Source organism: Acomys russatus, chromosome 17, assembly GCF_903995435.1.
Source record: "Acomys russatus chromosome 17, mAcoRus1.1, whole genome shotgun sequence".
Taxonomy (NCBI): Eukaryota; Metazoa; Chordata; class Mammalia; order Rodentia; family Muridae; genus Acomys; species Acomys russatus.
Genome location: NC_067153.1, coordinates 46065798 through 46091661, shown reverse-complemented (window position 1 = coordinate 46091661; position 25864 = coordinate 46065798). Strand labels below are relative to the sequence as shown.

At 52.3% G+C, this 25864-nt stretch overlaps 1 protein-coding gene across 1 annotated transcript; it reads left to right on the top strand.

The window, feature by feature from the left end:
- The first annotated feature begins 549 nt into the window (after positions 1–549).
- Ttll12 (tubulin tyrosine ligase like 12) lies at positions 550–21349 on the top strand. The gene is made up of 12 exons (XM_051160110.1): positions 550–784; positions 4373–4542; positions 6992–7190; positions 7871–8254; positions 10670–10746; positions 16134–16250; positions 16401–16595; positions 16921–17032; positions 18441–18592; positions 19223–19304; positions 20597–20665; positions 21173–21349. The coding sequence occupies exons 1-12, from the start codon at positions 623–625 to the stop codon at positions 21341–21343; spliced, it is 1890 nt and encodes a 629-aa protein (XP_051016067.1). The 5' UTR covers positions 550–622; the 3' UTR covers positions 21344–21349.
- The last annotated feature ends 4515 nt before the right edge of the window (positions 21350–25864 follow it).

Sequence of the window (25864 nt, the reverse complement as noted above, 5' to 3'; positions counted from 1 at the left end):
TTGCACATACATACATGCAGGTAAGCACTCATACACATAAAATAAAATTTAAAAAAATAATAAGCTGGGCGTGGTGGCACACACCTATAATGATCCCAGCATTAGGGAGGCAGAGGCAGGCAGGTCTCTGTGAGTTTGAGGCCAGCCTGATCTCCAAAGCGAGTCCAGGACAGCCAGAACTACAAAAGAAACCTTTTCTTGAAAAACCAATTAATTAATTAGTAAGATAACATTAACAATAATAATTTTTTAACTAAAATTAAAATTTGTCAAGCAAGACAAAATTGTAGCCAGAGCGAGGAAGACCTTTCTGTCATCGTCGTCCATCTGTCCGTGTCCTGTCCTGTGCGTCGCCGTCCACTATCTTTGCTCCCAATCCCAACCCCTTGTCCCTCTTCTCAACTTCACCTGCCCCCTGAGGACGGTCTCTTCTGGCTCTGACCACTTGGGGCGCTCTAAGCAGTACTCCCAGCATCCTCCGCGGCGGCCCCAGGATGAATGGGAAAAAGACACGCCCCCAGCGCGCTTGCGCACACTCGGGACCTTGCAGCCTCGCACGCAGGCGCTGGAGTACGGTACTCTTAAATCCGGCTGTGGGCGGTGCGGCGGACATCCGAGCACCATGGAGGGCCATCCCGGGCCGCAGCATGTCAGCCCGGGCCGTGCTGAGACGCTGAGCGCGAGGATGCTGGACGAGTTCGTGGCGCTGCACGGCCCCGCGCTGCGCTCCTCGGGCGTTCCGGAGAGGCTGTGGGGCCGCCTTCTGCACAAGCTGGAGCACGAGGTGCGGGGCGGCGCGGGCTGCGGGCGGGCTGTGCAAACGAGTGGGGGGCGCAGCACAGCCCTGTAAGGGAAGCCACTTACAAGCTCAGGAGCGGGGTGTACCTGGGAGTCAGAGGGGGACCGACCGAGAGTTGCGCCAGTACGGCCATCCTGCAGGGTCTGGGCCCGCGTAGGATGCGCTGGTACCTGGAAACTGACTTGCGCTTGGCTCGCGGCATCCCAGCACCTTGGCTGCTGTGTGTAAGGAGTAGGACTCGCGACACCACTTACAGATGAGGAAACTGAGGCTTCGACAGAGGCAGGAGCTCCAGTTAGTTTCAGGGCCCACCAGCATCAGTTCAGTGCAGCTCTCCTTGGTCCGTAGGACTCTGTGTAGTTGTTTTCCACTGCACGAGTCGCAGGTCACCCCCTTTGTAGGCTAAGGAGAATGGAGGTTCTGGGAGACGAAGAAGACGCCGAGGGAGGATGAAAGGTGTTCCCCATCTTTGAGGAAATGGCTTCATCTTTCACCGGAGCTAGGCCTTCGCGAGGTGTCCGGCTTCTGCTGCCTAAGAACTGGGCCGTGGATTTTGGGTGCTGAAGACAGAGCAGCTGCTGGGCTGGCAGAGGGTGCTTTCCGAAGCCAGAGCGTGGCTTCCCTTAGGGCGCCACCTCCAAACTGAGACCCACTAAGGCTGCAGGTGACCAGGAGACAGCGAGAACTAGGAGTCCCCTGAGCCTTGCTATAGGACCGAATCACTCTCTTTGACTCAGTTCCACGCTACCTATGGGCTTAAGTCTGTAGGTAGGGCTGTGCTGCAGCTCACTGTTAGAGTGCTTGCCGTGTGGGGTGGGGCACAGTGTAAGTGGTCCTGAGCAGTGTCCTGAGGCTACAACTGCCTGTCAGCCCCAAGGCTAGCTCCTGCAGTGACCTGTGTGGTGGGTTGGGGTATTAAGTGTGATTATCAGACATTACCAGGTCACAGATGGAGGCACATCTGTCAATAGCACCTCCTTACAGAGAGGTACCTCCTACAGCTGGGTCTCCTTTGCTAAGGTGGTGGGCCCTCCCCTGTGCTGCCACTTTGTGCACACTTGCCTTGTTTCCCAGGCCAATGCTGAGATAGAACTGGACCCCCATATGTTAGTGAAGATAAAAGTGTGCCCACGATGCTGTTGGACCGTTTTGGAAATGCCCTGGGATCCCACTAAGCCAGCCTGGGGTGGGGGCACCCTCACTTGGTCAAGTGGCTCCCCACCTAAACCATGTGTCTTTTGGAAAGCAGGGATGGAAAAACACCAGCACCTGGCTCCCTGGGTGGGGGGAGATGGAGGAGGACCATGGGAGACAAGAACTCCAGCACGTGTCATGTCCCTTCTCACTTGGGCTGCTACAGCCTAGCCAGGGACAGGCATTGGTTGCTTCTCCCCCTCCCCCCCCCCCAGGCGCCCCTGAGCCATTCCAGACAAAGCTGAGTCACCACAGTGAGATGTGCCACCAGGCCCTGAGGGAGTGACTGCTCAGCAGGACTGTGCACCTGCCTGCAGAGAGCCCCCCTCCCCCACCAGGCAGGCAATCCTGATTCCTTTACCTTGATCACTAATGCAGAAAAGACAGGAGACAGGAGGTGTTGCTAAAATCAAATTTAAAAAAGCACCCTCCCCATCACTTGCAGGAACATCTTATGTAGAGTTGGGGGCGGGACAGCGGGGCCCTACAGCTAAACAGGTTGAGGTTGGTGCCTTCAAGCCACAGCAGAGGAGAAGCCAGGCGTCAGGTTAGGCCTGCTTGTATGTAGCCTAGAAGGTCTGGGGTAAAAGGCTGGGGCTTTGGAGGACCAGTGATGCCTGATTAGTAGTAGGTTCTAGCCCCCCTAGTTTTAAATGAGGGCAAGCCTCCCCTAACCCAGGGCTGCATCAGGGATCAGAAGTCTGCACTTGTTCCTCACCTAAGAGCTTCCTCAAAAGCAAAGCTTTCCCTTATCTTCTGCTTGGCCCGTGGAAGTCACAGAACAACTTTCAGGAGTTAGTCCTCTCGTTCCACCCTGAGAAATCGGTGACCAAATTTAAGTTGTAAAGCTTCGCCACAAAGCACCTTACACTCTCGCCACCCCACCCTTCCCAGCCTGTGGCCACTTCCTTCAGCACCCCAGAACTGCAGGCCTGAGTCTCGCCTCCTGAGTGCTCCCTCCGGTAAGCTTCCCAGCTCCGGAGGACCCGGGTCTAACCCTCGCGGAGCTTTGAGTCCCCTTTCTTCTGGCCACTTAAAAAACATGTCCGTCCCTAGTGAATTGTAGCTGCCCCGGAGTGTGGTAGAGATTTCAGAGAAGACCCCAACTTACCTGATCCCCACAGATGTCCTACAGATGATAACCCCTTTCAGAAGTGAAGAAACTGAGTCTGAAAGAAGTGTAAGAGTGGAGCCTGGTTTGTAAGCGCCTTTGCCACCACGGCCCAGGCCCCGCTCTGTGCCTGACTTTGTGTCAATAATTAAATTCTCAACAACCTCAGACCTTTCCCATAGTACAGATGGGTAAACCGAGTCACAGAGGGCTTAGGTAACTTTGCCGCATATGAAAGATGTGGCAAAGCCAAGATCCAAACCTCACAAGCGGGCCTCAGATTCCAAAGCCTGCCCGCCCACCCTCTCTCTCGCAGGCTCATGACAGGCCTGGGGTGAGGGCATGATGGGAACTGGGAGGCAGCGTGGGGAGAAGAGAAAGACGCGTGGCTACTCCAGCTGTCCTTGACTCCCAGTTCTTGGCCTGGGAAGTCCAAGCCCACACATTACAGTTACTACTTGACCTTGAGAGTTACCCACACTTTCTGCTGGAGGTCGGCGACAGTGGTGGTGGCGGCGGTGACATTGACAACAGGGACAGGACACATCTGTGGGCTGCCTCAGCTGTCCTGGCCTCAGAGTAGCTCTGGTGAAAGGGAAATCAGGGTCCCCCTAGCCAACCACTATCCTGAGCCCACATTCACCTCCAACCCTGGAGCCACGCCCCTGCCTTTGAGGGCTCATTTCCCTTGTAAAGCGAGGGGTATAGAGAGGACTCTGCTGTGGGTGCCTTATGCCTTTGCTAAAGTGCAGTGTGTCCTTTGGGTGGCGGCACAGGAGAGTGTGGCATAGATTGCCACCCTGGGATGTCCCGAGAGAGGTCTCAGTTCCTCTGTTAGCTGTTGCTAAGGGGCTATATAATAAATGGGGCTCGTTGCCGGGCGTGGTGGCGCACGCCTTTAATCCCAGCACTCGGGAGGCAGAGGCAGGTGGAGCACTGTGAGTTCAAGGCCAGCCTGGTCTACAAAGAGAATTCCAGGACAGCCAGGGCTACACAGAGAAAAAACAAAAACAAAAACAAAAAAAAACAAGCCGGGCGCCAGTGGGGCACCCTTTTAATCCCAGCACTTGGGAGGCAGAGGCAGGCAGATCACTGTGAGTTCAAGGCCAGCCTGGTCTACAGAGTGAGTCCAGGACAGCCAAGGCTACACAGAGAAACCCTGTCTCAGAAAACAAAACGAAACAAAAAGATGGGCCTTGCTCCTAGGGGTGGAGAGCTCAGGAGCAAGGTCTCCTACCCACACCCCTGATTCACTGCTTTGGCCTTAGGTTTTCGATGCCGGGGAGATATTTGGGATAATGCAGGTGCAGGAGGTGGAGGAGGCTGAGGACGAGGCTGCCAGGGAGGCTCAGAGGAAGCAGCCCAATCCCGGGAGCGAGCTGTGCTACAAGGTCATCGTGACCTGTGAGAACGGTGTCCAGGCCGATGACCCCAACAGGTAGGACCTGCATCTAGGCATTGTTTTGTTGTTTTGTTTTGTTTTTTAAGAGAGAGTTCTTTTTTTTTTTTTTTTTTTTTTTTTTTTTTTTTTTTTTAACTATTTGTCTATGAGTGCTTTATCTGCTAAAGAGGGCATCAGATCACATTATAGATGGTTGTGAGCCACCATGTGGTTGCTGGGAATTGAACTCAGGACCTCTTGAAGAGCAGGCAGTGCTCTTAACCACTGAGCCATCTCTCCAGCCCCTTAAGAGAGATTTCATTCGGACTCCTGTTCCCTGTGATGTGTGTGGCCAGCGGTGTTCCCATGAGCTTTGGGGTAGTGTGCGAGCCTGTGCTCTTGACAGCCTGCCAGGAATCATGCTTGATGCCCCCTGAGAACACAGCCCTGTGACCTCACGGTGGTGATGGCCAACACGGAATGCTATAGCTCCTAGCTTTGTTGAGGGCAAGCAAACCCAGGGGAGGGACGGGTTTGCATGAAGTTATCAGTTGGCTAAAGATGTGGCTGCTGACCCCAGATAAACCTAACTGAGCCTGGCTTTGTTGAAGACCTTTGCCCCGTCTCCCCGAAGCCTGCTGACTCAGTCCTGGGGAAGGTTCCCGGGGACCAGAGGCTTTGTTGGAGCCTTAGGAACATAACTTTGTGAGTTTCCCTGGCATCTACTTAGTCTACCAAGGTGTCATCTTCTCCTTCACCAGCCCCTGAGGGAGCCAAGGCCACTCCACTGACGCTAGAGCCACACCCCAACTGGCACTTACGTCTACCTGCAAGTGACTTAGGTCCCTCACTGCCCCAAACGCTTGAGCCTCAGGTCAGCCCAGTTCTGTTCCAAACCTCAGCACTCTGGGGAGTGGCTGGGAATGACCCACACAAACACACAAACTGGTTGGAACTTGTCTTGGTAACTTTGCCTGTTTCTGTGATAAAATACGCCAACCAGGTCAGCTGAGAGAAAGGGATTATTGTGGGTCACAGTGTAAGATCATCTGTTGGGAAGGGTTGGGGTGGGTGCAGGCGAGTCCAGCAACAAGAGCTTAAAGCAGTCTTTCATGACAGGTAGGGGTGGGTGCAGGGGATGGTCCAGTAGCAAGATTTTTCATATTATATCTGCAATCTGGAAACAGAACAATGAAGTGTTGTTGGTACTCAGCTGGTTCTGGACATTTTATGCGCACAGTCCAGGGTCCCCTGCCCAGGGAATGGTCCCGCCCACAAATGAGGCATCTTCCCGACTCCGTTAACACCATCACGACAGCCCCTCACAGCCACACGCAGAGGCCCGACTCCCAGATGACCCTCCATTCTGTCAAGCTGACAGCTCTGACCCTCACAGAGCACACGTGTCCTTTAGTCCCCTCTGCCCTAAGGACTTTGTCCCTCTGAGCATCCCACACTTGCCAGGCCCTGGAAGTCCTCCGTCCTCTTTACCCCATACCTACCTGATGATGACTATTGTCACACTTCTCAGTCACCCCCAAGTGCACACGTCGTAGATTTATCACACACTGCTTTGTGCAGGAATAAACCAGCCTTTGTTTCAGGTCGTGCAAACGGACTGGGAAACTAAGAGCATACTAATATATTACTGAACTTGACTTTGACCAGTGACCTGGAACATTGCTGTCTGCAGGGGCTAATGTGCTCAGGGGCGGAGGCCAGCAAGAGGCGCCCTTGTTCACTGGGCACCTAATCCGTCAAAGCTTGCCGGGCCCAGGGTTAGAAGGACAGCACAGACCTCTCTCCCACAGGATGTTCTTGGTGCTCATAGGTCCTGGGGTGCACATGCTTGTACACGTGCGCTCTGCACCTGTGTCGCTGGCCTGATGCTCCTACTGGTATGTGGAGCCTTGCGTGTGTTGAATGCCTGTCACAGGTCTGCTGTGAGCAGGGTGGCAGCACGAGCCTTTGCCCTGTACCTGCAGCCAGGCTCTGACACTTACCTGGTGGTTGCAGTCAGCATGACCACATTTGTCCCATGTGAAGCTCGTGTCTGTCTGGGGGGTAGGGGGTGGGAAGTGGGGCCCCCTTGTCCTGCTTCAGAGCTTAGAGAAGGAGCCCTTGCTTCTCAGAGTTGAGTGGCAGAGTGGTGGCATTGGGCCAGGGTGCTACACGTGCTGGGAAAGCAAGTCTCAGAGAGGCTGGGCACTGCATTTCTTCTTCTGCTCCCTTTCCCCGCTTCTCTGTTCTTGACTGCTTAGTGCAGCGGTTCTCAACCTGTGGGCCGTGACCCCCTGTGGGGGGGGGGGGTTAAATAACCTTTTCCCAGGGGTCACATAAGACAACTGAAAAAACAAAGACATGAATAGAATTACAGCTATGAAGTAGCAGTGAAGATAATTTTTATGCTTGGAGGTTACCACAGCATGGTGAGCTGTCAAGGTCACAGTGTTAAGAAGGGTAAGAAGCACTGGCCTGGCGACTTAGGTGTGGCTTGTGCCTGCAGCATCTTCCTCATTGACCATGCCTGGACATGTCGTGTGGAGCATGCGCGTAAACAGCTGCAGCAGGTACCTGGCCTCTTGCACCGGATGGCCAACCTGATGGGCATCGAGTTCCATGGTGAGGTGCCCAGCCCAGAGGCAGTGGGCCTGGTGCTGGAGGAGATGTGGAAGTTCAACCAGACCTATCAGCTGGCCCATGGGGTGAGTACACGCTTTCTCCCGGGACTGGCAGAAGCCCTGCTCCGACCCTGTGCCTTTATCAGAAGTATGTTACCAATTGCAAAACCAAAGAAGACAAGTTACAGCCAGACATGGAGGCACACCCCTTTACTCAGGAGAAAGAGGTAGGGTGGATCTCTGTGAGTTCAAGGCCAGCCTAGTCTACCTAGTTTTAGGCCAGCCAGGGCTACATACAAGACCTTCTTTTGCTACCTGGGGAGCAAGGTACCTATGCTGCCTTTGCACTTACAGGGGTACAGGGCTCCCTTAGGCCTCTCAACCCGGGCTCCAGTGACTTAGCTGTCCCTGCCAATTCCGTTGCTCTGTATGCTTCTCGCCACCCTTGAGAGGAGAGAACACTTTGACACACCTTCAGGCCTCCACCCACCACCCTGCCGAGTTTCTAGCCTCATCCCCCGCCCCAACCCTCAACCCCCGCCTCAAGCCCCCTCCCCTCCCTCAGCATACCTCACATGGGATCCATCCCTGCCCTTACTGGGCCTAGTGCCTTGTTTCCACAGGCTTGGGCTGTTATTGGGAATGAGGGAACCTCAGAGCTCAGAAGTGTGCAGAAATGAACAAGGGTTGATGTTGAGTGCATAGGTAAGGGAGGCAATAGGTGGGTGGACACGTGCTGGAGGATTGTTGTGTCCTGTGCGCAGACAGCTGAAGAGAAGGTGCCGGTGTGGTACATCATGGATGAATTTGGCTCAAGAATCCAGCACTCAGATGTCCCCAGCTTTGCCACCGCTCCTTTCTTCTACATGCCCCAGCAGGTGGCCTACACACTGCTGTGGCCCCTAAGGGACTTAGACACAGGTGGTAAGTCAGCTGCCTGCATACCCCCCAGAGGATGGGCCCTGGGTGGGCCTCCTACGACCCCCACTGATGGGCACGCGTGTCTTGGCACAGAGGAGGTGACCCGGGACTTTGCCTACGGAGAGGCAGACCCTCTGATCCGGAAATGCATGCTGCTGCCCTGGGCCCCCGCTGACATGCTGGACCTCAGGTCCTCTACGCCTGAGCCTCCTGCCGAGTACTATCAGGTGTGGCCCTGGGCCTGGTGTTTGATGGTTTCTGGAATGTTCTCTATCCACTTCCCAAATGTTAAGTGTCATCTGGATTCCGGGCTCCCAACTAGCTACTGTGGGATGGAATTATTTGAGGAGCATCTGAGAGATAAAAGTCTTACTGTGCGCTAGCTCCTGAGCCACACAGTGTGGCCATCTGTGCTGATCTAGATCCCAGGTGACCTGCATTTGGGAAGGGAAGGCCTGTGCAGCCAGATTTGGCTGTGCTCACGGCTCTCTCTCTCTCGCCTCATAGGGGACAGGAAGACACCAGTTGTTCCTCAGCATCCATAGGGTTGGGTCACAAGATTGCACAGATACTAAGATACGCAGGTGTTCAGGTGTCTCACATAAAACTGCCAGCACAGCTTCTAGTATCACTTGTCTTCCTGAGATTGTTCGAAATTCTCAATACAGTAGCACTGCTCTGTAGACAGTCATGTAGTTTGGAAACAATGTCTACATGCATTCCCTTCAGAGGACTTCCCCCACATCCCCAGAAACACTTTTGTTTGTTTGTTTGTTTGTTTTCTTTTTTAAGACAGAGTTTCTCTGTTTTAGTCCTGTCTGTCCTAGAGCTCACTCTGTAGACCAGGCTAGCCTCGAACTCACAGAGATCTGCCTGCCTCTGCCTCCTGAGTGCTGGGATTAAAGGTGTGCGCCCCGACACCGGGCCCCCAGAAACACTTTCGACCTACTGTTGGTTGGTTCTAAAATAGTGGAGCCCATAGGCTCAAAGGGCCAATTGTACATCTCACAACACAGCAGACCCTCAGAGAGTCCTTGCTTTCACTGGGCAGCCTGTAGGTCAGGGCCCTGCAAGTTCACTCAGAAGCATCTAGCTATAATGAGTTCACACAAAGGCCCAATACCAACCAGGAGCACAGCCCCTAGTGTCTGGAGCGAGAGCTTAGTAGTAAAAGCATTGGCTGCTACTGCAGAGGAGCTGTATGGAGTTTCCAGCACCCAGGTCAGGTAGTTCACAACAATCTATAACTCAAGTTCCTGGTACCCAACACCTTCTTCTGTCTCCATGGACACTGCGCACACAGGATGCGCAAATTCGTATGCAGGTAAACACTCAACACACAAAATAAAAAGCTTTAAGGAGGTGGGTGAAACTCGGCCCCTGGGCCTGGGGCCTTGTAGATGGGCCGTCCTGTATTCGCAGTTCTGTTGGTGGTAACTGTTTGAGTCTAGCCTGGCATGCAGGTATCTGATACCCACCTAGGGCCTCCAAAGGTTGTAGAAGGGTTAAGTAAGTTGACTCGAGTTGCACCGGAAGCTCTTTGAGGTTGCTGCTTGGCAGGGACATGCCACAGTCATGGCCTCATTGCACCATGCTGAATCCAGCAAGACAGGAGATGATGTCATGCCTCATGCTGGGGGTTCAGAGTTGGGCTCACGACCTCCTGAGTGACCTCCTGAGTGCTCGTATCTAGTCAGGGTTTGCTGAGCATGGGATTCTGTGCTCCAGGTGACGTATGAGGATGGCTAGGGAAGGTTCCACTGGCCTCTGGCTTTATTTAATGGATCATGAAGAATTGGCAGTCTCATTGGGAAGCCATTGAGGGAAGGAAAGGGAGGAGCAGCAGGCCAGATACTCCTCATCCAAACCTCATTTGCACAAGACCATGGGTCCAGGCTGCGATCTGGTCACCTTGGGGTGACCTGTGCTGATGACAAACTGCTCCAGTGGCTTAAGACAATAACTTATTTATTGTCGTCCCTTACCCGACCCCCACCTCCACCCCTCTGCCAGTTTCTGGGGGATAGGAGCTGGAGACAGTGCTCAGCAAGTGCTTCTGGTTCGAGGTCTCTGGACGCACAGACTGTCCCCTGGAGCTGAGATATTTGTGTGCAGCACTCAGGCTTGGTGAGACGTGCTAGCTGTTGGAAGGCTCGGTGTCTCCACAAAGGTGCCTCTCTGTGGGCTTCTGTGTGTCCCCGCTGAGGTGTGGCAGCTATCTTTTCTTCATGTGATTGATCCAGGAGCAAACTGGAGGGAGTTGAGAGACCTGTGATCTGGGCTAAGATCTGGCACTTCCTCTCTGCTGCTTATTAGAAGGAGCTCCTTGGGCCCCGGGGTGGACTAGGCCCTGCCTTTCAGGAGAGTGTCAGCGTCTGTGGACATGTTTTAAACTGTTAGCCAGCTTAGGCCAGGAACAGCCCTCAGCGGCTCCTCTCAGACCAAGCAGCTCCTCCTGGCACAGCACAGACGAGAACAACCCGGACACCTGAGAGGCCTGAGTTCAGAGCCTGGGGTCAGGTAGCCCTGCGCTGCCTCTTAGAGAGTCAAGGATGTGAAAGGCTGGGCCTGACCGGCAGGCTTGGGGAAACTCATGGTCCTTTGCTCTCTTCATTGGGGTCTATTTCTGCCTCTGATCCTAGGCCATTTTGAAGGAAAACAAGGAGAAACTGCCACTCGCCATTAGCCCAGTGTCACAACGCCAGGGCCACATCTTCAGGTACATAGCTGTTGCCGATGAAACTTACCTTTGGTCACTGCCATTCCCAGGTCCCAAAGCAAGGCCTTTCTGGACCCCAAGTCAGCGTCCGTGTCCTTGGAATCCAGGCATGATGGCAATGGTACCCCTCAAGGGATGCGCGAAGGTGGGCGGGGCTGCCTGGAGGAGGCCACTGTTGAACTTGTCCTTGAAAATTCGAAACTGCCAGGCACAGTGACATTCCTATCATCTCAATATGAGAGACAGAGGCCTGAGGATTGCCACAAGCTCTCAGCCATCCTGGGCTACAGAGTGAGACCATATCTCAATAAAGGGAAAAGGCACCGGTGTTGCCAGGAGAGCCCGTCAGAGGAGTCCGAGGGTGTGGGCAGTGATGGGGGAAGACACAGCTAGACTAAATGTCGTCAGGCCTGGGTAAAGAGCCACACCCACCTGGTGCTAAGCAGGGCCTCTGCCTTTCTAGGAGCCCTCTCTACAGGCCTCCGGATGCCCTACCCATGGCTACTCATATTCGGTCCAGCTAGAATTGGGCCGTGTGTTTCACTCTGCCCAGGTCCTAGGGGTGACCTCTCTCCTCTGTCCTCCTCCTCTTCCCTGAAGCCAGAGCCCTAGCCCAAGCAAAGGGTGTGTCCTGAGACACTGATCTGGCTGTGAACCCCACTCCTACATGCACTGTTATCCCCTCTGGAATGGACTAGATGGGGGCCCAGTCAGAGTCCTGCCTGCAGTGGTTCGCTCTCCTGACTCTTATTCAAGAGTGAAATAAAAGGGCCAACCAGATGGCTTGGCCAGTCAAGGGACCTGCCACCATTCCTGACCACTGAAATGCAATTCCTGGGACCCACATAGTTAAGAGAGAGAGCCAATTGCCTTACCACAAGTTGTCCTCTGACCCCTGTACACACACACACACAAACACACACAAATAAGTGTATGAAAGAAATGAGAGTTCACACAGATTATAGAGAAGCAAAGACACTTTTTATTTAAAACAAGTATAGAAGCGATAAAGAACTCCTGTCAAGACTGACAGAGGGCCACAGTCTGAAGACATTCAGAGGTCCCAATTATGTTTGAGGTTCCCCTTGTATGGATTCAAGAAGTTAGGTCCTCGGGGTATAATGTGGGTATTCGTACTATCATTGGCTGGAAGATAGGTTTCTCTGTAGCCCTGGCTATCCTTGAGCTTGCTCTATAGACCAAGCTGGTCTTGAACCGTGGGAGATCCGCCTCCTCTGCCTCCCTATGCTGATGGTTAAAGGCGAGCGCAACGGAACAACTGGCCTCTCCATTTTGACTAAAGAGGCTTTGATTACCTAGCCCTTTTACTCACTATGCACATCCGTTCCCATAAGGGCAGCGGCGTCTCAAACACTCCCCACGTCAAGCTTCAGAGGACATCAAGTGTCTCTGCTGATGGGTTTCAGGGCCCATCGAGTCTCCCACTATGCATTTGCTAAATAGAAAAAGGCTGGTAGCTGTCCCAAGGACATACCATGAGCACAGGATCTAGGGACAGGACGCTGAATCCCGGGCTCCAGCAGCCCCACAAAGGCTAGGCTTTGCTGCCCTGAGGGGAACAGAGGGGGGACCCCTATTCCCTTCCAAGGTCACAAAACAGGACAGTCACCAGCCCCACTTGAAACTGCAGGAGAAAGTTAGGCCAGGGACCTTCCAGGGGCCTCTTGGAGACTGCCCAGTTCCTGAGTCACCCACACGGAGGGGTGGTGGACAGGCAGGGGTGGGGCCCACAGAGCTGAGTCACCCTTGGCTATGGCTGAGCTGGACAGGATGTCAGCTTATGGTGAAGTCCCAGGATGGTACAGAGGACAGGGCCTGGGTACTCAGAGGGGGGTAAGCCTGCTGTTCACTCTTTATTTCGGTCTCTTCTAGAAGGCTCGTAGCATCTAAAGCTTTAGCCTGCTACTGGCTTGCTAAGGGTCCTTGAAATGTCCCAGTAAGGAAGGACAGGACACCAAAATCTCCCTGGAAAACTCCACACAGGGATGTGGCTGTCAGTGTGGGGACCACTCATCTGCTTCCCCTGGAGGAGGCTGTGTTACCCCTCCACCTCTGGGGAGCACCTTGGACAGAGGGAGTAGGACAGTGCAGAGCAGAACACAGGTGTAGGACCTCAGGGGAAGGAGGCGAGACCGAGTGTCATTCACTCCTTGGTGGCACTGGCCTCTCTTGCTCATCCCATCTAAGCTCATGTATCCCTCACAGTGGCCACAGGGCAAGGGGTCAGCCACCTCTCTTGGAACCACACAACCTGCTTAGTACCCAAAGGAGACTGTATTGTTAGTGCCTCTTTTCAGGTGAAGAAACCGAGGGTCAGGAGACTGTAGAATGTTCCAGGGCTGTGTCTCTAACAGCCACCATGATACATGGCCACTCCTGGATACCTCCATCACCTCCACTTGGGATACAGTGCCCTGGACAAGAATCAAGTCCACAGGCTGCCATGACTCTCTTCCCAGGGTCCTAAGGGCCTCAGGCCAACGGCATTACCCTCTCCATACTTGGTGCTCTCGCTCCATGGAGCCTGAGAACCCATCTCTTTGTGGGACAGCAAGACAGAAAGAGAGAGAGCCCTCCCTTAGCAGGGCTGGAGCCTCTGTACTGCTTCCCTCCTGGCTAGGCAACCCAGATCCTCTACTACTCAGGAACAGAGCCTGTGGACCTGGGGTGCCTGTTGCTCTGGGGGCCTCCCTAGAGACTGTGAACCAGAAACCAAAGGGAGCTGGCTGGCCTTGTTCTCTTTTTTTCACTGCACGAAGCTCCTCCCCGTTCCTGAGCTTATCTTCCAGCGATCCATTGCCCCATTGCCGTTCCGGTGAATTTTTGGACTTTTTCTTCTTAATGAACCTGCAAATCCTCCCTGTACCTTTTACCCGCCTTTCTCATTCTGAAAGTAATCACTGTGCCAGCAACAGGTCTGTTAGGGACCTGCGACAGGAACTGCCTGAGGTCTAGAGCGTGGGGAAATGGCGTTTGCGGAGTGGCAACTTTTTCAAACAAAGCTGGCTTTCAGGAGCCGCTTGCACAACCCCGAACAAGAGGGGCACAAAAAGAAGAAACTGAAAAGTCCGATCAGAGAAAAGCTAAAGTATAGAGTAAAAAAACCAAGCCTGCTGACTGTCGCCCTCACCCCCTCAACCCCTCAGATACCCACTGTCAGGAGTTTTCTCGGTGGCAGGTCTGAGTCCAGCCCCCCGCCAGGCACAGAAGCATACACACACAGTGCCCGAGTGCACATATCACGACGCGTCCATAGCACACATGCGGGAGAAGCAGGCTTGGGTCTCAGTGGGCAAGGGCACGAGCCCTGGCTCCCACACTTGGCCTCCGCAGGGCCTTAGTTTCCCACGGATCTCCGCACTCCCCTGCAAGGAAGGCAGGATTCCCAGCAGCATGAGAGGCTCCCTCCTTTCTCCGCCCCGTTGCCGCCTGCAGCCACCGCCCGCAGCCCTACCGAGGCCCAGGACTTTGGTCGCAGTCCCCAGGGTGCCAACCCGCCTCAGCAGCACACTCTCGGGAGGAGTCCCGCCCGCTGGGTCCTGGCCTCAGAGTCCCTTTTGGTTCCCCGCTGCCGGGGTCTCACCTCACGGTCGCAGGCTGCTCCTTGAAGGACACTGCGCACAGAGGTTGGTGGCCGCTGACCCCGCCCCGCCCCGCCCCGCGCCGCACCCCGAGGCACCCTGGTTTCCCAGGCCCGCCCTTGGCCAGGCATCTCTGTCTTCTCTCCCCACGGTTGGACTGCAGGCCACTGTTCTGCAGACGACGAATGCTAAACTGTGGTGGCACGTGCTTGTAATCCCACCCCAGGTGGCTGAGACCCGAGAATAACAGTGAGTTTGAGGCCAGCGCTGACCGTGTTTTATATTATATTCTTTTTTTTTTTTTTTTTTTTTTTTTGTTTTTTTTTATATTATATTCTTTATTCGACTGACCCTGGCTGAATTTCCGATTTTTTTTTTTTTAATGCAGGACTGGCGATATAGCCACACGGTGGAGTCCTTTGTTTGAGTTCAATCCCTAGCACTACGCGAAAACAAAAAACAAAACTAACCACTTTCTGTTCCTTGTGGTAGTAAGGCCCTAGGCACTATGCCTAGCCACACCCACTTGTTCGCAGCCCTCACTCTCTTCCTGTTGAGTCAATTAGAATAGGCTGGGCGGGCTAAGGAGCTCCACCCATCTGCCCGTTTGAATCTTCCAGGCCCTGGGATTCTAACTGCGCTCCACAACACCTATGGTTTTTACACCTCAGATCCTGGTGGTTACAAGGTGAGCACTTGACTCGTTAAGTCATCCTCCCTGGTCTGGCATTCCTGTTCATGAACCTCAGCACAGCAACCGAAAGGTCTGGTTGTGACATCTCTGAGCACCACAAGTTGTCCTCTGACCCCTGTACACACACACACACAAACACACACAAATAAGTGTATGAAAGAAATGAGAGTTCACACAGATTATAGAGAAGCAAAGACACTTTTATTTAAAACAAAGTAATAGAAGCGATAAAGGAACATCCTGTCAAGACTGACAGAGTGGCTCACAGTCTGAAGACATTCAGAGGTCCCAATTATTGTTTGAGGTTCCCTTGTATGGGATTCAAGAAAAAGTTAGTTCTTCGGGGTATAATGTGGGTAGTTCTTACTATCATTGCTGGAGATAGGGTTTCTCTGTAGCCCTGGCTATCCTTGAGCTTGCTCTATAGACCAAGCTGGTCTTGAACTTGGAGATCCGCCTGCCTCTGCCTCCCTAGTGCTGAGGTTAAAGGCGAGCGCAACGCAACTGGCCTCTCCATTTTGACTAAAGAGGCTTAGATTACCTAGCCCTTTTACTCACTATGCACATCCGTTCCCATAATGCATCTGACCCTGATCATAGGTGTTGCCACTTAATGCATGGGCATAAGATAGTAAATAAAGGAAGGGTTCTCCCCTAAATGTTCATTTGAGGGCAGTTCCACCTTATTGCCCTTACACCCTCCGCCAGCTCAGGCCAGATTTTCCCTCCCACCAGGGTGTACTTTTGAATAGAAACTGTCCACGTTTGGTGTCATTATTGGGAGGAGAATTTTGCTCTGTTCCCTGTTCAGAGTGAGGCGCGTGTAGCCCAAGCCAAGCGGAGTCCCAGGTGCTAAGCTCTCCCTATGCTTGCCTGCCTCATATCCATCATGTTTTCCCGCTGGTAGGCTCTGTCCTCCCATCTCCTATGGGGAAGCTGGAGGCATAAGTGTCCCTCCTACAGCTGGGCAGAGGAAATTGGTTTAGGCACAGGCTGCCAACACCAGGAATTCCTTGGGACTCGCTGCCACAGAATCAGGGTGCCCAGGAGCTCCTGCAGCTAGGCCACCGCTCACGCAGGTCTCTCCACAGAGTCCACACCGACATGCAACAGGTGCTCTGCCACCTCACCCACCCACGTTTCGCCTTTACTGAAAGCGAGGCCGACTCGGACATCCTCTACCACTTCTCGCATTTCAAGGACTACAGGTGGGTACCCTACAGCCCGCCGGGCCTCATAGCCAGTGTCTCTGACTGCCTGCCATTCTCCTCAGGCCCTCAAGTCTCCTTCTAAACTCAACTCTGCTCTCTGCTGTGCTAAGTGACCTCTAAGTTGGCTGTACTGGTCTCCACCCCCAGGAAGCTCAGCGAAGAGAGGCCGCAGGTGCTGCTGAACCAATTCCCCTGTGAGAACCTGCTGACTGTTAAGGATTGTCTGGCTTCCATTGCTCGACGGGCTGGCGGTCCTGAGGGTCCCCCCTGGCTGCCCCGAACCTTCAATCTGCTCACTGAGCTGCCCCAGTTTGTCAGCTGTTTCCAGCACCGGGAGAGGCGGTAAGTCCCCTAGACTAGAGATGGGATAAACAGACACTCCTAGGCACCGTCCCATTAAATGTGCCCCTGCCTTATTGCAATGCCCAGCCTACTTCTTAGCTGGGCACCTAAGCTTCTTTCTTGTTGCCTTTGGGAGGTGAGGGCTTCCCTCCTGTAACATTCCGTAGGCTCCATCAAACTCTTGCTGATAGCCCAGTGTCCCTGTGACATTGTGTTTCCTTTTAAAAACAAAACAAAAAAAAAATGTTGGCTAGCCAGTCTGCCTCTACATCGTCAGGGCCCAGTGTCTGAAAGGCGGGCACGGCTCAACCAGTGTCTCCTCCAGGGGTGATGACAATCACTGGATCTGCAAGCCCTGGAACCTGGCCCGCAGCCTGGACACTCATGTCACCAACAACCTCCACAGCATCATTCGCCACCGAGAGAGTACCCCCAAGGTGGGTACACAGCTCACCACACCTAGGTGTACCAAAACACAAGCAGACACACCAAGGAGAGTGGCCTCAGGACTTCTGTGGCTAGGTCTGAGGTTGGGGGAGGCAACTATGACTTGGGGTCGCTCTGCTTGTGAGGATCAGATCCTATCACTGCATGTGGGCCGATCACTTGTGGAGTGGGTCTATGGTGAGGATCCTGTAGGGATGGGGCATCCTCTGGCTTTACCGGGAAGCTGTTTCAGGACACTATCCTGAGGTATGGCTGTGGTGGAGGGACATGATCATGGTACAAGCTGGAAGGAAATGAGCTTTGAGGGCTGTCAATCACTGTAGGGACTTGAGGCAGCAGGTGGGAGTGGATAGAACTGTTGGTGAGAATTTGTCTTTTTAAGACCTGGAAGCAGGGCTAAGGAGATGGCCCAGTGGGTAAAGAAAGTACTTGCTTTGTAAGCAGGAGAACTGGAGTTCAGTCCCGAGAACCCATGGGAACGGGGCAGGGAGAGCCAAGCATGCTCAGTCTAGCCTGCTTGTCACACTCCAGGCCAGTGAGACCATGGCTTTAAAAAAAAAAAAAAAAAATCAGCCAGGCAGTGGTGGCGCATGCCTTTAATCCTAGCACTTGGGAGGCAGAGGCAGGCGGATCATTGTGAGTTCAAGGCCAGCCTGGTCTACAAAGGGAGTCCAGGACAGCCAAGGCTACACAAAGAAACTGTCTCAAAAATCCAAAACAAAAAAAAAATCAGTATGGATAACACCTAGGGAATGACAGTCAAGGTTGACGCCAGCTTACACACATGTGTGTGCACAGAAATGTTGAAACTTGATGGGATGGCATTTTTTTTTTTTTTTTTTTTAATTAAATAAAAAAAGGTAGGATTTGGGCATGGCGGTGCACACCTTAATCCAAGCATTCAGGAGGCAGAAGCAGACGGATCTGACTTTGATGCCAGCCTGGTCTATAAAGTGAGTCCAGGACAGCTAGGACTCTGTCACAGAGTCACCCTGTCTGGGGTGTGTGGGCGGGGAGATTAGAGAGATGGGTCGGTGGTTAAGAACACTTGCTACTCTTACAGAGGACCCAGGTTCTGTTTCCAGCACCCACAGAGTGCCTCACAGCTGTCTGTAGCACCAGTTCAGGACACCTAACGTTCTGCTCTCTTCAGGCCTCTGGACACTGCATGCGTGTGGTACAAAGTATAAAATAGAGGTGAACATAAAGAATTTGCCATGCCTTAGCACAGGAGTAGGGGGAGCCATAGCTGGCTGTGATAGTGCTACCTAGAGTCCTTCTGTGGACACAGGTGAAGGAGACTCCCCCCATCATGGGTCTCAGGGTACAGAGCTGCCGTGTACCCTGTCCCGCCCAGGTGAGGTGGAATCTACTGGCAAGTTCACGTCTACCTTCCAGGTTGTGTCCAAGTACATTGAAAGTCCCGTCTTGTTCCTCCGAGAAGATGTGGGGACCGTCAAGTTTGACATCCGCTACGTCGTGCTGCTGCGTTCAGTGAAGCCACTGAGGCTGTGTGTTTACGATGTGTTCTGGCTGCGCTTCTCCAACCGGTAAGCGGAGAAGAGTGGGGCCCAGGCGCTGAGGGCTGGTCCAGGGAACGCCTCCTTCACTGTGGGGCCAGAAAGCCTGCGCTGGCTCTTCTCTCACCACATCACACAGCCCGTGGCTTCTCAAGTGTCCCCTCCGCCCCGCCCCAGAGCTGAGGACCGAACCCAGGGCCTTGGGCTTGCTAGGCAAGCGCTCTACCACTGAGCTAAATCCCCAACCCCAGTTTTTGTTTTTGTCTTTTGGGTTTTTTTGTTTTGTTTTGTTTGTTTGTTTGTTTTTTGAGATAGGGTTTCTCTGTGTAACAGTGCTGGCTGTACTGGACTCACTTGGTAGTCCAGGCTGGCCTCGAACTCACAGAGATCCGCCTGCCTCTGCCTCCCGAGTGCTGGGGTTAAAGGCGCGTGCTACCACGCCCAGCTCGGTGGCATCACTGTTGTAATGAATTAGCTGTCAGCCCAGCATGATGGTGACATGTCACAGCTTACGGAGAATCTCCACAGCACATCACTGCTCTTGACCCTCAACTCAAGCCCCCACAGACAAGGGGAGCAGTGCCCCCCACCCCCCAGTGGTGTGTGGCTGCTCTGCATGGAGCGTGGGAGTCCACGCATGTCTGTCCGCTTGTCTCTCAGGCCCTTCGCCCTCAATGACTTAGACGACTATGAGAAGCATTTCACCGTCATGAACTATGACCTGGATGTGGTGCTGAAGCAGGTAGGGGCTGGTGGGGCCCCGGGTTCTGGTTATCACAGTCAGTGGAGTGAGGTCTTCATAAGGGTCACTGCCGCACAGCCAGTGGGCACAACGAGATGACAGTGTCATTACATGCCAGGGCTGAAGGCCTCAAGGCAGACAGCGGGCCAGCAGTGCCCCCTGGGGCGGCAGGGAGCATGCACCAGGTCCCGGTTCTGGGTGTGGTGAGGGGAGAGGAGCTAGATTGCTGGATTTGTTACATCTTCAGAGCTAAGGAGTGTGAGCACAGAACACCTGATCCTGTCTGACAGGAGACCCAGGAAGCCCCGAGCCTTACATCACTCTCCCTTCCCAGAATGCCTGATTTTTTTCCTCTGGATATTAGGATTTGTTTGTTTGTTTTCAATTGGTTAGGTTTCTTTTTTGTTCGTTTTTCTTTTTGAGACATGGGCTCATGTAGCCCAGGCTGGCCTTAAACTCTGAGTTTGTTCATTCTTTCTTTCTTTTATTTCTTTTTGTTTGTTTGTTTGTTTGTTTGTTTTGTTTTGTTTTGTTTTGTTTTTTTGGTTTTTCAAGACAGAGTTTCTCTGTGTATCCTTGGCTGTCCTGGACTCAACTCACTTTGTGGACCAGGCTGGCCTCGAACTCACAGCGATCCGCCTGCCTCTGCCTCCCAAGCGCTGGGATTAAAGGCGTGCGCCCTGCATTCTGAGTTCTTTCTTGGCCTGGTGTGTGAATACTTGATGCGTAGGCTAGTGGACCAGACCTCATAAGTAACGTAGGTGCCATGGCTAATGGCTCTCTGAGGCACCTCTCTGGCCTACCCAAGCATCTTCTAAGTGGGTTTGTGAGAAAGGAGCTGCCCCAGCAGAGTGGCTGTGCTGATTTAGACTCCCAGTGGGCCAGAGTGGCCGTGTTGCGTCTTGTCCCTCTCACCTTTGATGGGATCGAAACCCAAGACCCAGATTGCTCATCAAGGCCCCTGGCATTGTTGGGAGCCAGTCCTAAGGATGTTCTCTGGGAGAAGTCTGGGCCTCCTTATTCAGATGTTTTGGTAAAACCTTAGTCTAGGAATCTTGTCCTTGGGTGCTTTTTGGGGAGCCCTGCAGAGTCAGTGGGCTGAGCAGGAGAGGAAACTGAGACTCAGACTGGTCCCTCTCTGTCTGCCTAGAGCCTAACCTTGGTCTCCTGTTCCTCATGTGTGGCCCGAGGACCAGAGCTGGACCAAACAGTGGGCTGTGAGATCAGTCCTGCCTCATCCTTTCATCCTAGAGGCAGCTGCCACCACCATAACTGGCTCTCGTCTATTGCAGGTGCACTATAATGAGTTCATCCCCCAGTTTGAGAAGCAGTACCCAGAGTTCCCCTGGAATGGTGTCCAGGTGAGTCTTGGGCTCTGCCAGGCTGGGCAGAGGGATTCTAAGACCATCCCCTCCCCATGTACTCTGGGCCCGTACATGGAGGCTCCGGGGCCTCTTTAGGATGTTCCTCAGTGGGAGGGAGGGAATTTGGGGGTGTACTGAGGTAGCCCAAGAGCAATAGGCTCCACCAGCCCCAGGAAGCCAAGCCATTGAGATCACAGGGCTTGGCAGAAGGCTGATCACTGGAAAAACACAGCAGGTTTGCAGGGGGTAGAGTCCTGCATGGGGGCATGGCTCGGCGATGGTCCTTGCCTAGAATACAGGAAGCTCTGAGCTTCTAACTTAATGCGAAGCAGAAATGGGCTCCAGGAGTGTGGGGACAGGCAGACATGGCGGCCATTCGGCCAAGCCTAGAGACATAAAGAATGTAGGAGGGATGGCAGAACAGGCCTGAAGAGAGGGCAGTGGGCTTTGTTAGTCCCAAAGCCAGGCTCAAGGAAACCCTGTGACAGTATTGCTTGTCCCCAGGCTGAGATCTTCAAGGCCTTCACAGAGCTGTTCCAAGTGGCCTGTGCCAAGCCACCGCCCATGGGTCTCTGTGACTACCCCTCATCTCGGGCCATCTATGCTATTGACCTCATGCTCAAGTGGGACAGCCATCCAGATGGTAAGGGGACTTGCCACACCAGAACCCTCTAGCCGATCCCACCCATGCCCAGCCCAGCAGCACCTGGGACAGCCCTGGCTGTGGTAGGGTTTTGTTTTGTTTATTATGTATTTGAGTGTGTGTGTGTGTGTGTGTGTGTGTGTGTGTGTGTGTGTGTGTGTGTCACGGTCGCACACACACGCGCTATCCCCCAGAAGCCAGAAAAGTATACAGGACCCCTGGAACTGGAGTTAAGGATGGTTGTAATGGTTGGAAGCCGCCGTATGAATTCTAGGAACTGAATCCAGGTCTCCGTTCTTAACCACTGATCCATTTCTCTAGCCTCGTGGCTGTTGTTTCACTGGATAAATTAGCTAAGCGGCTCAACTTGGGTATCCTGGCCTGATCCGCTGAGAAAGGTGGCAGACTGAGGCCACCCTGCCCACCCTGCATGCTGCTCCATCTGACCAAACTGGCCGTGGAAGCTTAAAGCGATGTGTGCTCATAGCCCTAGGGTTAGGGCTAGCTCCAGCCTCTCTTTGGTCCCACCAGCAAGGAGGCCCTCGTCAGATGCAGTTTCTGACCTTGAACCTTCCGATACTGAGGACTGTACCTGGAATAAACTTCTACTCTATATAAGTGGTCCAGTCTGTGGTGTTTGATAACGGCAACAGACTAAAGCATCGCCCTTCTTAGTGGCTCCATTTTGTCCAGGTTCAGCCAGTCCTCCTAGAGCTCTTTCCAGAGTGCCTGAAAGTGACCTTACAAATCTGTGCCCCATGCCCAACCCCCACCTCCACCCCACCACCCATGGTGGACTGGTGCCTCTCTAAGAAGTCTACTGTCTTTCAGAACCTTGAAGATGTGTTGTGGTCTAGTGGCCTCGTGCTGTGTGCTGTGACACCAGTATGGTCGCTGGTCCATTCGGCTGTTGATACCACCTTGTTGCCACAGACTTTGGATGCTACCTGTCTGATTCTTTTGGGGGTTTTGTTTTGTTTTTTGTTTTTTAAGATAGGGTTTCTCTGTGTAGCGCTGGCTGTCCTGGGCTCACCTTGTAGACCAGGCTGGCCTCAAACTAACTCTCAGAGATCTACCTGCCTCTGCCTACCCAGTGCTGGGATTAAAGGTGTGCACCACCACTGCCCAGTTTATCTGGTTCTTTATGGAAAAGTTTAAGTGTGGGATGCAAAGTTTTGAAATTTTGCAAGCACAACCTTCTATGTGAGTTTAAGCTTAGCCCATCGAGCCAGCTCTCGAAGGGCCTGCTTCTTCTTACCTTTGTTTTGATTTTACGTCTATGGGTATCTTGCCATGTGTATGTATGTGCACCATGTCTGTGCCTGGTGCCCACAGAGGCAAAAAAAAAAAAAGGGGGGGGGTATTAGACATCCTAGGACTGAAGTTAAGAGATGGTTGTGAGAATTGAACCCAGGTCCTCTGGAAGAGCAGCCAGAGATGGCTCTTAACCTCTGAGACATCTTTCCAGTTCTCATTTTTTTGTTTGTTTGTTTGGGTTTTTTTTTTTTTTTTTTTTTTCGAGACAGGGTTTCTCTGTGTAGCCTTGGCCATCTTGGACTCACTTTGTAGACCAGGCTGGCCTCGAACTCACAGTGATCCGCCTGCCTCTGCCTCCCGAGTGCTGGGATTAAAGGCGTGTGCCACCAGGCCCGGCTCTCATTTTTTTTTTTTTTTTAAATCTTATTTTTGGAGCCTCCTGTGCAATCCAGGCAGGCCTTTAACTCACGGTTCTCTCAAGTTCTGGGGCTACAGGTGTGTACCACCACGCCTGCCTGGCTTCAACAGCCCCTGTCAGTGTGGAAAAGCCTGATCATTGTTACTTTTCAGAACTGAATCGCCTCCCTCCCTCCCTCCCCCCCTCCCCCTCCCCCCCCCCCCCTCCACACCCCAGCTTTCCTGTCCTCTGTTTCCTCACTTCTCTTTCTGGAATGGCTGTCACTCAGAGCCCTGGACTTCCTGTGCTGATCTTCCCGCTCTGGTCTTGCTTAGTTCTTACGCTTTGCTTCATTTGTTCCCTCCCTCCCCAGCGGCTTCTTCTGGACATCACTGAGTGCTACAGTTCTGCTTTACTATTTGTTTTCTGTGCATATGATTCTATCATTACCCATTCCTATCTTATAAATGTGCTATCTTACCTTCTGAAGAGGTTGATGACAATTTGTAAAAATTTTTTTACATCCACTTATTTGGTATATGAGGTGAGTGGAAAGCTTGCCAAACTTGGTTCTCTCCTTCCATCATGTGTGTTCTCGGGGTCCAAATTCAGGATTTGGGGTTCAGTAGCAAGCCCTCTTACCCACAGAGCCATCTCACTGGCCCTAAAGTTAATTTTTAAAAATAGTTGTTTTCTTCTTTCCTCAGTCTCCAAATTCTATATGTTGGCTTTCTTTTCTGTCCTTAAGAGGCTTTCTGCAGATTCATGGGAAACCTCAGGTGTCTTTTCACAATAAAAGAAATGAACAAAAGCCAGGAGTCAGGAGACACAGGCAGGCAAATCTCTGAGTTCAAGGACAGCCTGGTCTACAAAGTGAGTTCCAGGACAGCCAGGGCTATTACACAGAGAAAAGATAATAATAATAATAATAATAATAATAATAATAATAATAATAATAATAATAATAATAATAATAGAGGAGGAGGAAGAAGAAGAGGAGGAGGAGAAGGAAGAAGAAGAAGAAGAAGAAGAAGAAGAAGAAGAAGAAGAAGAAGAAGAAGAAGAAGAAGAAGAAGAAGAATTGACAAAATAAGCCTGTTGGTGACAGGTCAGTAGTTCAGGTTCATTGTTCCTGGAATAGCAATGATTTCAGGGTTTTCCTTTGAAATAGGATTCTGGGACCTCACTAAAGCAGAGTGCTGGAGTGGGTCTTTAAGTCATCCTGTTTCAGAGGAACCCTCCCCGCAACCCCCCCCCAATTCATGACCCACCCTTCCATTGACCCTTTCCAAACACAAGCTCAGATGGTTCTGGGAACAGGGACCAGTGGATGGAGAGGGGTAACCATTTTTCACGGATGTTTGCAAACAGGTCTTTGCCATTTCTTTCTCCTGATTCTAGAAGCAGCTGCTACTGTGCAGAGCTGAGCTTTTGAAGAATGCTGTGGAAGAAAGGAGACCAGGTTTCTGTTTGGCTTGGCTTGGCTTGGTTTTTCCAGACAGGGTTTCTCTGTGTAGCCTTGGCTGTCCTGGACTCACTTTGTAGACCAGGCTGGCCTCGAACTCACAGCGATCCACCTGCCTCTGCTTCCCTGACTGCTGGGATTACAAGCATGCACCACCACCACCTAGCAGGAATTTATGTCTTTAAAAGGCTTCTTTGGGGGGAGGAGGCTGTAGAGATGGCTTAGAGGTTAAGAGCACCATCTGCTCTTTTAAAGGTCCTGAATTCAATTCCTAGCAACCACATGGTGGCTCACAGCCATCTATAATGAGATCTGGTGCCCTCTTCTGGCCTGCAGGTGTACATGCAGGCAGAACATTGTATAAACGATAAATAAATACATCTTTTAAAATAAATAAATAAATAAAAGACTTCTTTGGACCAGGAAGATAGCTTCTGCACAAGTTTTAGGACCTGAATTCAGATATGCAGAATCCAAGTAAAAAGCCAGCTGTGGGGGTGTGCTAGCAGGTCTCACTCCTTCCACAATGTAATCCCCTCTAGTGGGATACGTATGTACCTTTCCTTGTCAAAAGCAAGACCTTAAGGCTAGAGAAAGATGGCTCCACATTTCAGTGGTGGTGGTGGTGGTGGTTGAGACAGGCTTTCTCTGTGTAGCCGTGGCTGTCCTGGACTCACTTTGTAGAACAGACTGGCCTCGAACTCACAGCGATCTGCCTTCTTCTGCCACACAAGTGCTGGGATTAAAGGCATGCGTCACCACACCTGGCATGGCTACACATTTAAGAATACATATTACTCTGTTGACCACTCGAACACCAGAGTCAGATTGATGGAAGTTTATTTGAACACTGAGCAAAAATTGACTGGCCAGGAACACAGTCTGAATTCAGAAACCAGACTGTGACATTGGTCTGATTCTAAGGCAGGCTTTTTTATAAGAAAAACCTTAACCAGGTAACCAGCTGAGAAACAAGGGGAGGGCAGCATTACATCATTTTGACCAGATAAACACAAGAATAATCGATTTTGTTCCTCAAACAATGTATCCAGGTGGCTAACAAAGTATTTTAAGCTGATTGGCTAGGATATAGGCTTGGGACTTTCCAGTTCCCCACAGTTCCAGGACAAAGGAACATAGCAGGTATTGTGGTTTTGGGTTTTTTTGCTTTTTTGTTTTTGTTTTTTAGGTTTTCGAGATAGGGTTTCTCTGTGTAGCCTTGGCTGTCCCGGACTCGCTTTGTAGACCAGGCTGACCTCGAAGTCACAGCGATCCGTCTACCTCTGCCTCCTGAGTGCTGGGATTAAAGGCGTGCGCCACCACGCCCCGCTGTGGGTTTGTTTGAGTAGAACATAAATCATTAATTCAAGCAGAGCGTTCACCAAGTGTTGAGTTGTAAGTAAAAGGCTGCTCAAGCTCCAGGCAGGTAAAGCT

Coding starts and splice junctions, on each gene's coding strand:
- Ttll12 (XM_051160110.1), top strand. CDS start 623: ATGGAGGGCCATCCCGGGCCGCAGCATGTCAGCCCGGGCCGTGCTGAG. Junction 7,191..7,870: donor CCTATCAGCTGGCCCATGGG/GTGAGTACACGC, acceptor TCCTGTGCGCAG/ACAGCTGAAGAGAAGGTGCC. Junction 16,596..16,920: donor TTCCAGCACCGGGAGAGGCG/GTAAGTCCCCTA, acceptor TGTCTCCTCCAG/GGGTGATGACAATCACTGGA.